Genomic DNA, 12,373 nt, shown 5'->3' with positions numbered 1-12,373 from the left:
ACCTAAGGAAATACTGGAAGCTAATGTAGAGAGAAGTGGAAACAACAGTGCTTTCCCAAGCAATGGGTGGAATATCACCTCTCAGCAGATGAGATTTTCATTGCTGTGTGACCAACAGCTTTTCCTTTTGTTGGATTTGTTATTTACAAAGACGGTTGGAAAGTCCTCAAAGGATCTTGGGCCATTTTAAGCGTGTCTTCTTGTTTAATAGTGGTTCAAATGTAGGGAAGTGTTTATGGAGGACGGAACTGGGGGTAGAGATAATTGCTAACAGAGCTGTCTTATTTCCCCTTCAGGCTTTTCTCTTTACTGTTGCTGCTTCGAATTGAAATTTGTGTCGTCTCAAACAATGTATTAATGCTACTTAAGGTATAAATCTAACTTTGTTACACCATTTGCAAGTCTGTAATGCCTAATTAAAAATGGCCCATATAGCTGAAGACTTAGTTTCATGTTTTAATCTTTTTGAGTTCTTGAAATCCCCTGAATAGGGTAGAAAAAAGGGTGCACAAAAAATGTCACAGATTCTACCCTCGGGCAAAGCTGAATCTACTCCATTGTGTGTAATATCCTAAGAGCATCGTCAGCCATAACCCAAAAATCTCTGCATGCTCCGCTCCAGTTTTTGGGAGTGGTAATTGCAGCAGTTCATGCCAGGGCTGTTTCTACTCTAAACTTTTTCTTTCATCCCACGGCTCAACTGAACTGTGGAAAATTCACCTGTGGGGTCTCCAAGCCCATCTGCTGTGTCAGGCTGAACTTGCCTTCTAGCTACTGATGCCCTTCTTAGAAATTTGCATCTAGTGCTGTTGAATTAGTAGATACTGTTGCTTTCACAGCTGTCCTACTGTCAGCGCACCACATTTGTGATTCTCCTGAAGCAATTAGGCCTCTGCAAAGTAGATATTCTGGTTTCTTCTCTGCCTGCTAGAATGACATATAGGTGGGTATCTTGCAGGTAGCCTACATTGCCTATGCATAGGATGAGTTTATGTAAGATTTGGCAAAGGGGTTACTTTGAAGTTGATATTTATTTTTTTTTTTTAGATAATTTGTGATATTTTCAAGAGCAGAAATACTCAGTTTCTCCTAGTGTCGCCAGGAGAAGTAACTTTCAGTATATACATCTAGTCTTGATGTACTAAAATGTACTGGTGATAGCTCTGAAATAATTCAATAATGGCATTTATGAGGAGAAACTTACTGTGGTCATTATTCATCTAATCTTTAAAGTTCTTAGATGAAAAGAACTAAAAAGGGAAAACCTTTAAGAAGCTATGCATTATGTAGATTGAGGAAACCAGCTGGTTAGGAAGACAAAGGGAAAATGAAAGAATAGAATCTGTAGCTCAGTCATTTAAGGTAAAACAGTCATAGGCGACACGCTTGTCGATGAAGCAGTTCACGTTTGAGATATATTGAAAGTTGAAATTTCATACCAAGTGAAATAATTAGGCTTAGCTTCATTTGTGCACTTGTTTGTGTTACTTTCCTATCCATTCCCAATACAAAAAGTACACAATGCCAAGTCAACAATTTTGGTAGGTCTGTCATGATGTGGTCAGTGGTGTGTTTTCCTTTTAATAAAATAGCATTTCCAGTGAATTCCTAAAATAGTCCCAAAAATCTGAAAACCAGAATTCAAGTTAGTCATCTCAACTTCACTAGAGACTGGAAATAATTTTCTCACAGATGTAAAATACAAGTCTTGTCGACATTGTAAAACACAAGCATTACTTTATTGAGAGATGCTTGTCTAGTTTTTTTTATGGTGATGTTTTTATACTGAAGAACAACTTGTCTTTCTAAATGTTTGTGACTATTTTTTTTGAAATGTTCTTCTATGAAGAATCATGTCCAAATGCAAAGAGAAGTGACAGGTAACTTATTCTGCCTTGTTTGCGTTCTTTTCTGTGTAAATCTGTCGTCTTCAGTTTTTTGCTGTTACAGAAATTTCATATAGTATGATCATCTGGTACCTGAGCTTGAAATATCTGTTCACTATCTCTTTCTTTTCTTCCTAATGGCACATTTCTATTACACATCTTAGTAAAATAATTTGGCAATTTCTGACCTGCTTATGATAATAATAATAATAATAATAATACCTTTTCTGAAAAGATCCTTTTTTGTGAAAGTTCTCATTACAGATGATGTAGCAGATGTGCACAGTATATAAGATGACTTTATGCTAATAAAGGCAAAAAAGGGGAAGAAATAATCTTGGTTTTGTAATGACCTGAAAATTCTGTTATATGGATGAAGTCCTCAACGTAACTTGAACAGTGTTCCTACCAACAGGGACACTGTAGTTGCAATAAATACTACAGAATATCAAAACTGAAGGCCTCTTAGATAAGCCTTTCTTGAAGGATTTAAGTAATTTTTTCGGTGTTGTGTGTTCATTTCTGATGTGGCTTTCAACAATGCCGTTCACGTCTTTTCAGTGCAGTAACTGGAGTAAAAACATGAAGGTGTATCACACCTTGTACAAGGATAGATCAGTTCTCTGGTTTTAGGAATGATTTTACTTAATTATTCTATTAGCATCTAAAGGTTATTTTCAATAAAATATTTTTCTGGCTGAATGGCAGTGTTGTGGATTGACCGGGTTGGCCAATGACAAGACGACAGATGCTCTTCCCCACCTCTCTCTCCAGGGAGAGAAAGGAGAGAGATAAAGCGATTTATGAGTTTAGAAGAAACTAAACTACTTTAATGAAATATTAGTAATAAAATAAAAAGGAAATAATGACATAGATATATACAAGACTGTATTGAGTTCCCAGGTAGACATCACCAGCTGGCACTGGGGAAGTCCCAGACTGGACTCGGCGACAGACAGGAACTGGGTTCCAGATCTGGCTTCAGGAATGCACGGATCAGGATCAAAGGCAGAAGAATAGGCAGGTTCCTCCTCAGACATTGGCCATTGAAGAAAGAGGCGGACCCTTTGATCCCTCAGCTTTTATACTGAGCATGGGGCAGATGGGATGCAATACCCTGTTGGTCAGTTTAGGGTCACCTGTCATGTGCATACTTCCCCACAGATGCAACCCCTTCACAGGGTAAACAACCAACTCAGCTGATCCTGGTTGCCACAGCAACAAGTATAAGCAGGAGCCTATGTCACTGAACAGAAAGTTGTCTCGGTTCTGCCCCAGACCAGGACAGGCAGAGCTCAGAGGGTTGTGATCAGCAGCACAGAGTCTGTTTGGAGGCCTGTAGCTAATGATGTTCCCCAGGGGTCAGTACTGGGTCCAGTCTTGTTCAACATGTTCATCAATGACCTGGATGAGGGGACCGAGTGTACCCTCAGCAAGTCTGCTGATGACACAAAACTATGAGGAGTTGCTGACACACCAGAAGGCTGTGTTGCCGTTCAGTGAGACCTGGACAGGCTGGAGAGTTGGGTGGAGAGGAACCTAATGAGGTGTTCAACAAAGGCAACCTCCCACACCTAGGGAGAAATAACCCCATGCACCAGAATGGGTTAGGGGCTGACCTGCTGGAAAGCAGCTCTGCAGTCCTGCAGTCAGGACCTGGAAGTCTTGGTGGACAAGCTGACCATAAACCAGCAATGTGCCCTTGTGGCCAACAAGGCCGATGGTCTGCCGGGGTGCATTGAAAAGAGAGTGGTCAACAGGTCAAGGGAGGTCATCCTCCCCCTCTACTCTGCCCTGGTGAGGCTGCATCTGGAGTACCGTGTCCAGTTCTGGGCTCCCTATTTCAAGAATGACAGGGAACTACTGGAGAGAGTCCAGTGAAGGGCTACAAAGATAATCAAGGGCCAGGAGTACCTCTCTTACAAGGAAAGGCTGAGAGACCTGTGTCTGTTTAGGCTGGAGAAGAGAAGACTGAGGGGGGACAGAGCACTCATGAATGCTTTTAAATATCTAAAGGGTGGGTGTCCAGAGGATGGGGCTAGTCTTTTTTCACTGGTGCCCAGCAACAGGACAAGGGGCAACAGGTACAAACTGGAACAACAGGAAGTTCTGTTGGAACATGAGGAAAAAAATCTTTACTTTGAGGGTGGCAGAGCACTAGAACAGGCTGCCCAGAGAGGTTGTGGAGTCTCCTCTGGAGACATTTAAAACCCACCTGAACACGATCCTGTGCAACTTGCTCTAGGTAAAAACCTGCTTTGGCAGGAGGGTTGGACTAGGTGATCTCCAGAGGTCCTTTCCAAACCCTACCATTCTGTGAGGATTTTTTTTTTGTTGTTTTTGTTTTGTTTTGTTTCTGGATCTCCTGCTTCTTTTCTGTTGTACTTTAAAAGAACCCAAACAACAATCAACCAAACCAGCCCCCCCCACCACTCTCCACACCCCCAACCCCCAGCCCAACCACAAACTACCAGCTCTTTAGAATTAGGTTAGAAATTAAATCTGACAAATATTCAGGCATATGATAGTGTTTAATGGCAGTAAATATTTCTTTCAATTAGAAATTGTGATTCTTAGTAACTGCAGAAATGCTTTTTGCGTGCATGAAATAAGAACATTTTTCTTTAAAGTTGTCCTTGTCAATATGCAAATAATTTGTATGTGACTGTAAAATTTGGGGACGGGTTGGGAGAGGCAGCTTGATTCTCTTCATAATGTGTAGCATATTGAAAGTGCTTTTTGGTGGGGGGTGGTATGGCTTGGAACAGTCTCTCTTCTTCATACCAGAATTGACAAGTGTGCTAACAAACATTTAGCATGTTCAGGGTGTTTTAGCTTTGTTTTTCTAAGGCCTGTTACTGTAGACCTGTATTCGTAGTACAGTCTAAGTTGATTTCCTTAGTTTATACAATATTTGTCCACTTTAACAAAGATTTGCTTCACCTAGACATAAATGAACTATAATGGACAGTGTCAGATAGCCAGCTATTGGATTTGAGAATTTATTCGATGAAGTAAAATGTCTTATGTTCCTTCATTGTCCTAGAGATGTTGATTTTAATTCCAAAACTGTTTACTCATTTTGTTCTATGCACACAATACAGAGCTGTGATTCTAGTTCATGAGTTGGTAGAATTTAAGTTTTAATTTTATAGTACTGTACTAAATACAATGGCTGATTTATGGGTTTCATTGATTTGACATTATTTGATATAATGTGTGAAATTTTTTTAAAAACTTTGAGGTTGACAGTAGTGCTTTATCAAGATGTGCCTCAACTCATGCAAAATAGAAGATGTTGAATGTAAGGATTGGGGCAGTTGTCACGTAATGCAGCTACTATGGAAAAAAAATCTGTTTAGTGCAGGGAAAGATAACTTAGTATTGGTATCAGAGTTCTTGTGTCCATTTAGACCTTTCCTGTGCTGCTATTCAAAACAGAGGGAAAGATCTTTACATGTGGAGAATGTCCTGTTTCCATACTTAAATCGATAATGAGAAATAGCTAGTGTTTTTAGTAAGTTACCCTGCTGCACACGCTGCAGATTTTGGAACAAAATGAAGACCTATATCCATTCCTGTAGTACTAGGATTTATATAAACATTTCATCCATGTAAGTGGGGGTTTACCTGCTTTGTATTCCATAAGCTGATGAGCACGATTTGGAAGTTGTGGAAAAGAACTGATCTATTGTGATGTGGTTTGGGTGGTTTCTTAGTATATAGCATTCAAAAACTGGGGACATGGAACAGGTAAGATACATGTAAGGACTGTGGTTTGAAGGGGGTTAAAGGATTTGAGGGAAGGTGTGGGGGGGAATGGGTATGTAGGTCAGGAAGCACAGAGCTGAGTGGGAGGGCTCAAAGTTTACCTTATTGAACCACCCTTATGATTAGTATGATTTTAATGTAATCAGCTTGTTTTGAGACTTTTCTTTGGCTCTTTGTTCTTAGAAAACTACTGATTAGAGTTTAGTTGGTAAAGTAAGGAACATCAAGTGATCCTCAGCTTGGGAAAAGTTGGAAGCTTCTGCTGCCTAAAATAGCTATCCATGTTAACAGCTCCATATGAACATTACTTATACTCCACATGATATGCTTAAGCATTCTTGAGGAATCGATAATGCTGTCTTTGTGCTCAGAATTGGAGGTACTTCTAAAATTGCTTCTTCTGTAGTCTATCTGTCTATCCCATATTCAGATATCTTTGGAAAAGCTGATGAATGTTGCTTCAGTGTGTTCTTACAGTTAACTGCAAAAATGGTTCTGTAATGCAGTGAGACAACCTTTTTCCTTCTGTTTCTTACTCTACACTCAAATAGTATATAAAACCAAAGGCTATAAAGTATGTACCTCAGGTAGACATTTTATAAGTTCATGGATTTTTATAGGAGTTAAATAGAAATAAATGAACGTGTAATCATGGGTGCAGCAGTGTTTTCCCAGTTTCCACTTTTCCCAGAACTGAGCTGTGCAAATATAACAAATCAGAAATAGAGGGGAGGAGTAGCACATGCTGGTACTGTAATTTAAACACATAGTCAGTGAAGCATTACTGTGCAGTGTTTTTACATCTGTATTATCTTTACCTGCTTTCATTGCTTTGCAAAATTGACCAGCAGAAAAGTGAAAAAAATGTTCTCCAGTATGAAGGTTTATGTATATTCCAGTATATATGGGGCAGTCTTTACTATGTTGTACCCTGATTTATAAATAAATAGGCTAAAAAGGAAATAAAGAGGACTGCTTCATGTGGCATGTTTCTCAGTGGAGCTGACTATTGGAAAACAAATACAACCAAAGATCCAGTGTGCTTTAATAGTACCTGTATTAAATGAGCTGTATCGTGAAAGCTAACTTGGCAGTGACACCGTTTTAATTAACACTGTAGTAACAGGGTAGTTCCTGTACACAAGGGAGACTGGCAGTAGTTGTCACATGCAGACAAACTAGAGCTTTGTTTACTATTATGTGTTTGTACAGATAACATTTCTGCCTATTTTGTCACCCTGCTACAGTGTGTCTATAACTCTTTGACCTGGAATTGTTTGTGTGCATGTTTAGAGAGGGTAAAATATCCGTATCGTAAAACAAAACTTATATAAGTCACTTCACATTGCCTTCTACCTTATAATAGAAAGTCCCTTTAATGGTTAGAATGTGATAAATATACTTCTGCATAAACGGTTATCTTGGTGACTACTGCTCCATTTTACGATCTTCTGAATTCATATCTGTTCATTCTCACTTGTTTGAAATGATGTAGTTACAAAATTTAGTATTTTGGGGGGCAATCCCAACTTCTTGAACATCAAAGAACATGTTAAAAACATTTACCAATTCAGTGGAGCCCCATTTTTATTAATTGGAGTCAAGGGTTACGTTAGTAAGTTTCTAGGCATAGCAATTAGTTGCTTAGGGCAGGGAGAAAATAATACTCGGTTTTGTTTGTCCAGTTTGACCTATGACGAGGTCTTAATTTATGAGCAGACCTCTTGGATGTTGTGGTCATGCAAATACATAAATAAAGTTTGGGATTCATCTCTTCTAATGTCAGTGTATTTGACCTAGTTAACTTAGGTTCCCTTCTTGAAGGAGAAAATAGGCCTGATTCACCTTCAATATGTTCCTTAAATTGATCAAATGAATTACATGCCAACAGTGCTTATTTATGTTCCTTTCTTGTTGGTGGAGATATCAGTGTCCATGAAGATACTAGTGTTGAGGTGACCAAATCTGAATCCCTTTAGAATGTCTAAAATAATACAGTACCAACTCCTAAGCTTGAATATGCTTTAAAATCAGAGAAACTGTGAATTAAGAACAGTTGCTGCACAATTATTATTTAATCCCAACAAAAAGATGGAAATTTACAGCCTGTTTGATAGTTCAGCACAAATACACATTGATCCACCAAGATATATGAAAGATGCAAGGCAAGACATAGATACAAAGCAGAGGTATGAGTTGAAGTACCTAGTTTTGAACTGAGATCACCAGTAGAATTTGTATTGTTGCTTTAAATAATGTGGTTTTGCTGAAGTAAATGAAGATGGGCATTCCATGTAATCCAGGAAAAGGTAAGGATTATTAATGTAAGGAAAGAATGGTACCAAGTTAATGAAGTGCTGGATTCTAATTGATAACAATACTATTTGAAGATGAGTTTTAATTGATATCAACTCTAAATGAATCAGTAACAAACTTTGTTGTCAAAGCTTGGTGTTTTAGTTTTATTTTTGGTGCACTAGTTTTATTTTTGTCCACATGTACTTCTGGGAACAATGCTGCTTAATGGCACCAAGATAATGTTGATGCTTTTTATGAATAGCCTGCATTTGTTATTCATTAGCAAACCATGCTAATCACATATTCGGAAGGTGAAGTAATCATTCATTACACTTTTGTATTTTCATTGAATTGAATACTTTTGTGAATGACAGTGCTGAATGTACTTTCCAGTTTTTTCAAAACAAATAAATCTAAGCTCCCAAAGTTTTGTAATGATGTTCTGCAGAGCGCTGGTTGAGTTACTGACAGTCCAACTGTCCTCAGCTTTTCCCATGAAGATGAAAGGCAGCTGCACATCATTTTTATATTACTGCTCTAGTGTGACTGGTTACTTAAATTACCATGGAGAGACTGTTCAGTTGTCAGTGGTGAGGGGAGTAGTCCATCAAATAATCTGAGGATGTGGTCTGTGCGCAGAAAGTTTGGGAACACTGGTGATTACTCGCTAGCAAGTTCATTACAGCTCCCCAGGCACTGGGTATGAACTCATCATGCCAAGCTACTGGACAGTGCTTGAGATTCCAGACATAACTGGCTTGGTCTGAAAGACTCTGAGGTCACATTTGAAAATGACAAGTAACTAATCAACGAGAAACCTAAGAGAATGCTTAGTTCAAGGGTATGACATCTAGTTATAGAACAACAGTCTAGGTGATGATATTCACGTTGAGCCTTGTCTGACCATTGCTCTAGCTCTGATCACTACAGCTGTTCGTTAGGAAAGTGCTGGTGGCCAGGGTAAGGGTTTGAAGATCTGACATACCATGATGCTTGGAAAGAATCCAAACAATTCTTGCTTGGTTCTGAATGTGGCTGTTGTTGGCAGGCTTAAGCTTTTGTTGTTAAACTTTCTGTGCTAGCAGGTCATTGCTGTGAATGCATGACTGTCCTAACTCCCGCTTTCTTTTGTCATAGTCACATTGATCAAACAACAACATGGCAAGATCCTAGGAAGGCCATGCTTTCCCAGATGAATGTTACAGCTCCCACCAGTCCTTCTGTGCAGCAGAACATCATGAACTCGGCATCAGGTAAGCAAAATTTATACTTACGAAAAACTCCATACAAATGAAGATGCCACTGGCAACTTCAATTTAGGGGGAGGGAGTCCAAATCTCAGAAATGTCCTTCTAGTTACCCTGGTTTTAACCTTTGAGTTTGTTGATGCCTGATACATCACGCAAGAGGCTGATCCTCAAGGTAAGAGAATTTGTATATTTGTGATATCAACAGAAAGTATCCTGTAGTTCTTTGGTTTGTGTTTTCATTTTTTCAAATGGATGATGTAAACATTTAAAGCAGCAGAATTTCTGTCTAATTTCTTCTGACTGACAATGCTGTTAAATGGATGGAGACCAGAATTTCCATTAAATTATCGTCAATTTACATTAAAGCTATTGGGCTTCTGCAGTGTTCTTCTGCCTCTGCTTGCTCACTTACTAGACTTGGTGTACTCCCATTCATTTACGTTTCCTACATTTGTTATGAACATCTCATTTTTTCTGACTTCCCTAAATGAATAAAGCAAACACTTGGAAAATCTTGTTTGGAAGCAGAGACGTTTTGGTTTTCCTCTTATTTTCCTATCATTTCCAAAGTCCTGTACTGTGATGATTATTCCTCTAGCTGAGGAAGACTTGGTATCTTTTCCTGCAATATAGAATTGTTTTTCAACTAGTCTGTGGAGGTCATCACTAGACAGCAGTAAAGTGTGCTTGTTCTTGCTCTAGTTATGTTTTCAGAGCGCTCTTGTCCTGATGGTGCAGAGAGAAACCAGATAAATTTGGGGCCGTGCTAGTTTGACTGCTGCGCTCTTCCCTATGCTTTGTCATCTTCTGTCTGTTGCTGAGGTTCATGTTTTATTTATTTTCTCCCAGTCTGATTCTATTTTGTGTATGTCTGCTGTTCCTGTATTTCACAAAGGTTATTCTCTGGTGCTGCTTTTTGTTGTCCGTTTAGACAGCTTTGCTTCCTGCTGCAGTTCATATGCTGCAGACAATACGGAAAGATCAACAGGCATGACCGAACTGTGCTGTTCATGGCTGAGTACTAGAGGGGAAGCTCATCAAATTTTTTTGCCGGCTAGGCCAGGAGGTTGAATTATCCTGAAACCAATTAGAGTTCTGTTCAAGTTCAGGAAGTCACGATTCAGAGCAATTAAGGTCTCAGGCTCTGATGTGAAAATATATCTATGATTATTTTTTCTGTAAGTATATGCCAGGAAGCCTGCAGCAATAGGGATGTTTTTGCAGGGACACTTGTGAAGAACAGGGAATAGGAGAAAGGAAACAATTCCCTCGGTCTGTCTTGCCTTTTGGTTTATCTTGTTTGTGCTAAAACTAGATACTTGCTGTTTGAATATTGACATAAATTCTGTGTTTCAAGATAACTCCTCCAACACTCTGTTGTACCAAGAATTAATAGGAAAAAATATTGATAGTGAAGTAGGATTCACTTTATGTTCTTAGAAAGAAATGAAGGGTCCTTAGCAAAAAAAAAAAAAAAAAAAGGTTAATTGTAGTGGGTAAAAATCTAAAAGACAATCTACCAATCAGTACATGAGGATTATTTTTAAAAGAAAACCAAGAATTTAGCGTAATTGATGTAAGTGTGTGAGCAAGTGATCCTGTATAGATACTGTTGCTCATGCAATAAAGAAGAGTGGAGACGTTTAAGTGGGTTGTCTTGTGACTTGAGAAAGCACTTACTTGAACACAAGTTCAGTGAAAGTTTATTTATAATTTCACAGATGGTACTGTATTGAATATAAATTTTTTCCCCCACCACTCTGAACTTGATAAAGCGTATGAAGAAATCAGAACTTCTGTGTATATTGAGTTATGTGTTTACGTGGCATTGCCTTTTTTAAGTTTAAATCAGTTGAGATAGTATGACAGAACTGACTCTCTGGATGCACGTGCTTACTTTTACTTGCATTTAACAAAAGTCTGTTTTGAATTAAATAATACTGAACCTGCATTTATTGGATATGATTCTGTTTCTGATGCCTGATTTGGCAGATCTTTTACATACTAACTTTAAATTATAAATATATATTTGTTTTTACTAAGGTCTCTTATATCTGATTCAGTTACTTTTTGCTACTGAGTTCATGGTAACTTATGCTTCCTTGGTGGCCTCATAAAGAATGAGAGAAATGGAAAAATCAAGTAACTATGTACCGCTTCAGCACAGTGGAACTCAAATCTGAGTGCTAACATCGTAAATATAAGACTACTCAACGTTCTAATTTGGATGTTCATCCTCAAGAACTGGGAAATAAAGTTGAGACCTTTAAGACACAAGTTTCCTGTTATGAAATATTGCTGGCAATGAAACGTGCCCTTGTGCTTTGAGAGCCTTTCATGAAAGATATTGGGAAAACCCAAGTGTAAGTATTGTGACAGCTGGAGGTCAGTGACTTGCGAAAAAAACCGTCTGAAATGCCACAGGGGAGAATGTTTTCCTTTCTGTACTGTTCATCCTTGTATAGCGCTGAGTAATTGTAGCCCTTATTCAGAAGTTAGTGACCAAGTTTTAGTATATTTAATTACAGACTGCCATAGGAGCCTGTGAGTAAAGTTGCTGCAGTAAAACCTAAGTCAGGAGATTTTTAGGAGCTGTCTTGAAAGCCATTAGAACATTTTGCTGTTTTGCCAGAATTGGAATTCTAGCCACTAGCTGGAATTAAGAACAGGAAAAGAAACTGAAGAGGGAGAGAGAGAAGAGAACTCGGAAAATTTCTGTCTGCATATTGAAGATAAAGCTGTTGTCTTTTCTGGATAAATAGGATAAGTGGAGCTCAGGGAAAATGGGAAGAAAGCAAAACTGGAAGGTGTGGTAAGGGTGAAGGCAAGTCAAAAGAATGTTTAAATAAAAACAGGAAAGATGTAGTTTAGCATGAGGTTGAGATTTTGAGGTTATTTTTCTTATGAAATCCCACCTCTTGGGGCAGCTAAGGTGGGATGAGAATCCAGGTATCCTGCTGCAAGTTATGTTTCTTTAAGAAATCTAATAAGCATCTGAACCAGCTTCATCTGTTCCTGGCATGATTTTGTGAATGAAATATTTTGAGTGTTAGCGTGCATGCTTTACAGGAGGGCATATGAAAAGTGAGGATTTTTTCACCCTGCTTGTTTTGATTCTTTGATATATTTTTTTTTTTTGTCTCAGTCTTGCTGAACTTAGCTTGCTAC

General features: G+C 38.5%; 1 protein-coding gene across 4 annotated transcripts in view; it reads left to right on the top strand.

The window, feature by feature from the left end:
• YAP1 (Yes1 associated transcriptional regulator) overlaps positions 1–12,373 on the top strand; it is a 91,943-nt gene that overhangs the window by 39,391 nt on the left and 40,179 nt on the right. For all 4 annotated transcript variants that reach the window (XM_074144314.1, XM_074144233.1, XM_074169125.1 and 1 more), the window contains exon 3: positions 9,093–9,208. In XM_074144314.1, the coding sequence (XP_074000415.1) occupies positions 9,093–9,208 (116 nt within the window). The remainder of the gene's footprint in view (positions 1–9,092; positions 9,209–12,373) is intronic.

This window comes from Numenius arquata, chromosome 1 (assembly GCF_964106895.1).
Source record: "Numenius arquata chromosome 1, bNumArq3.hap1.1, whole genome shotgun sequence".
Taxonomy (NCBI): domain Eukaryota; kingdom Metazoa; phylum Chordata; class Aves; order Charadriiformes; family Scolopacidae; genus Numenius; species Numenius arquata.
This window is presented reverse-complemented; position numbering and strand designations above follow the sequence as displayed.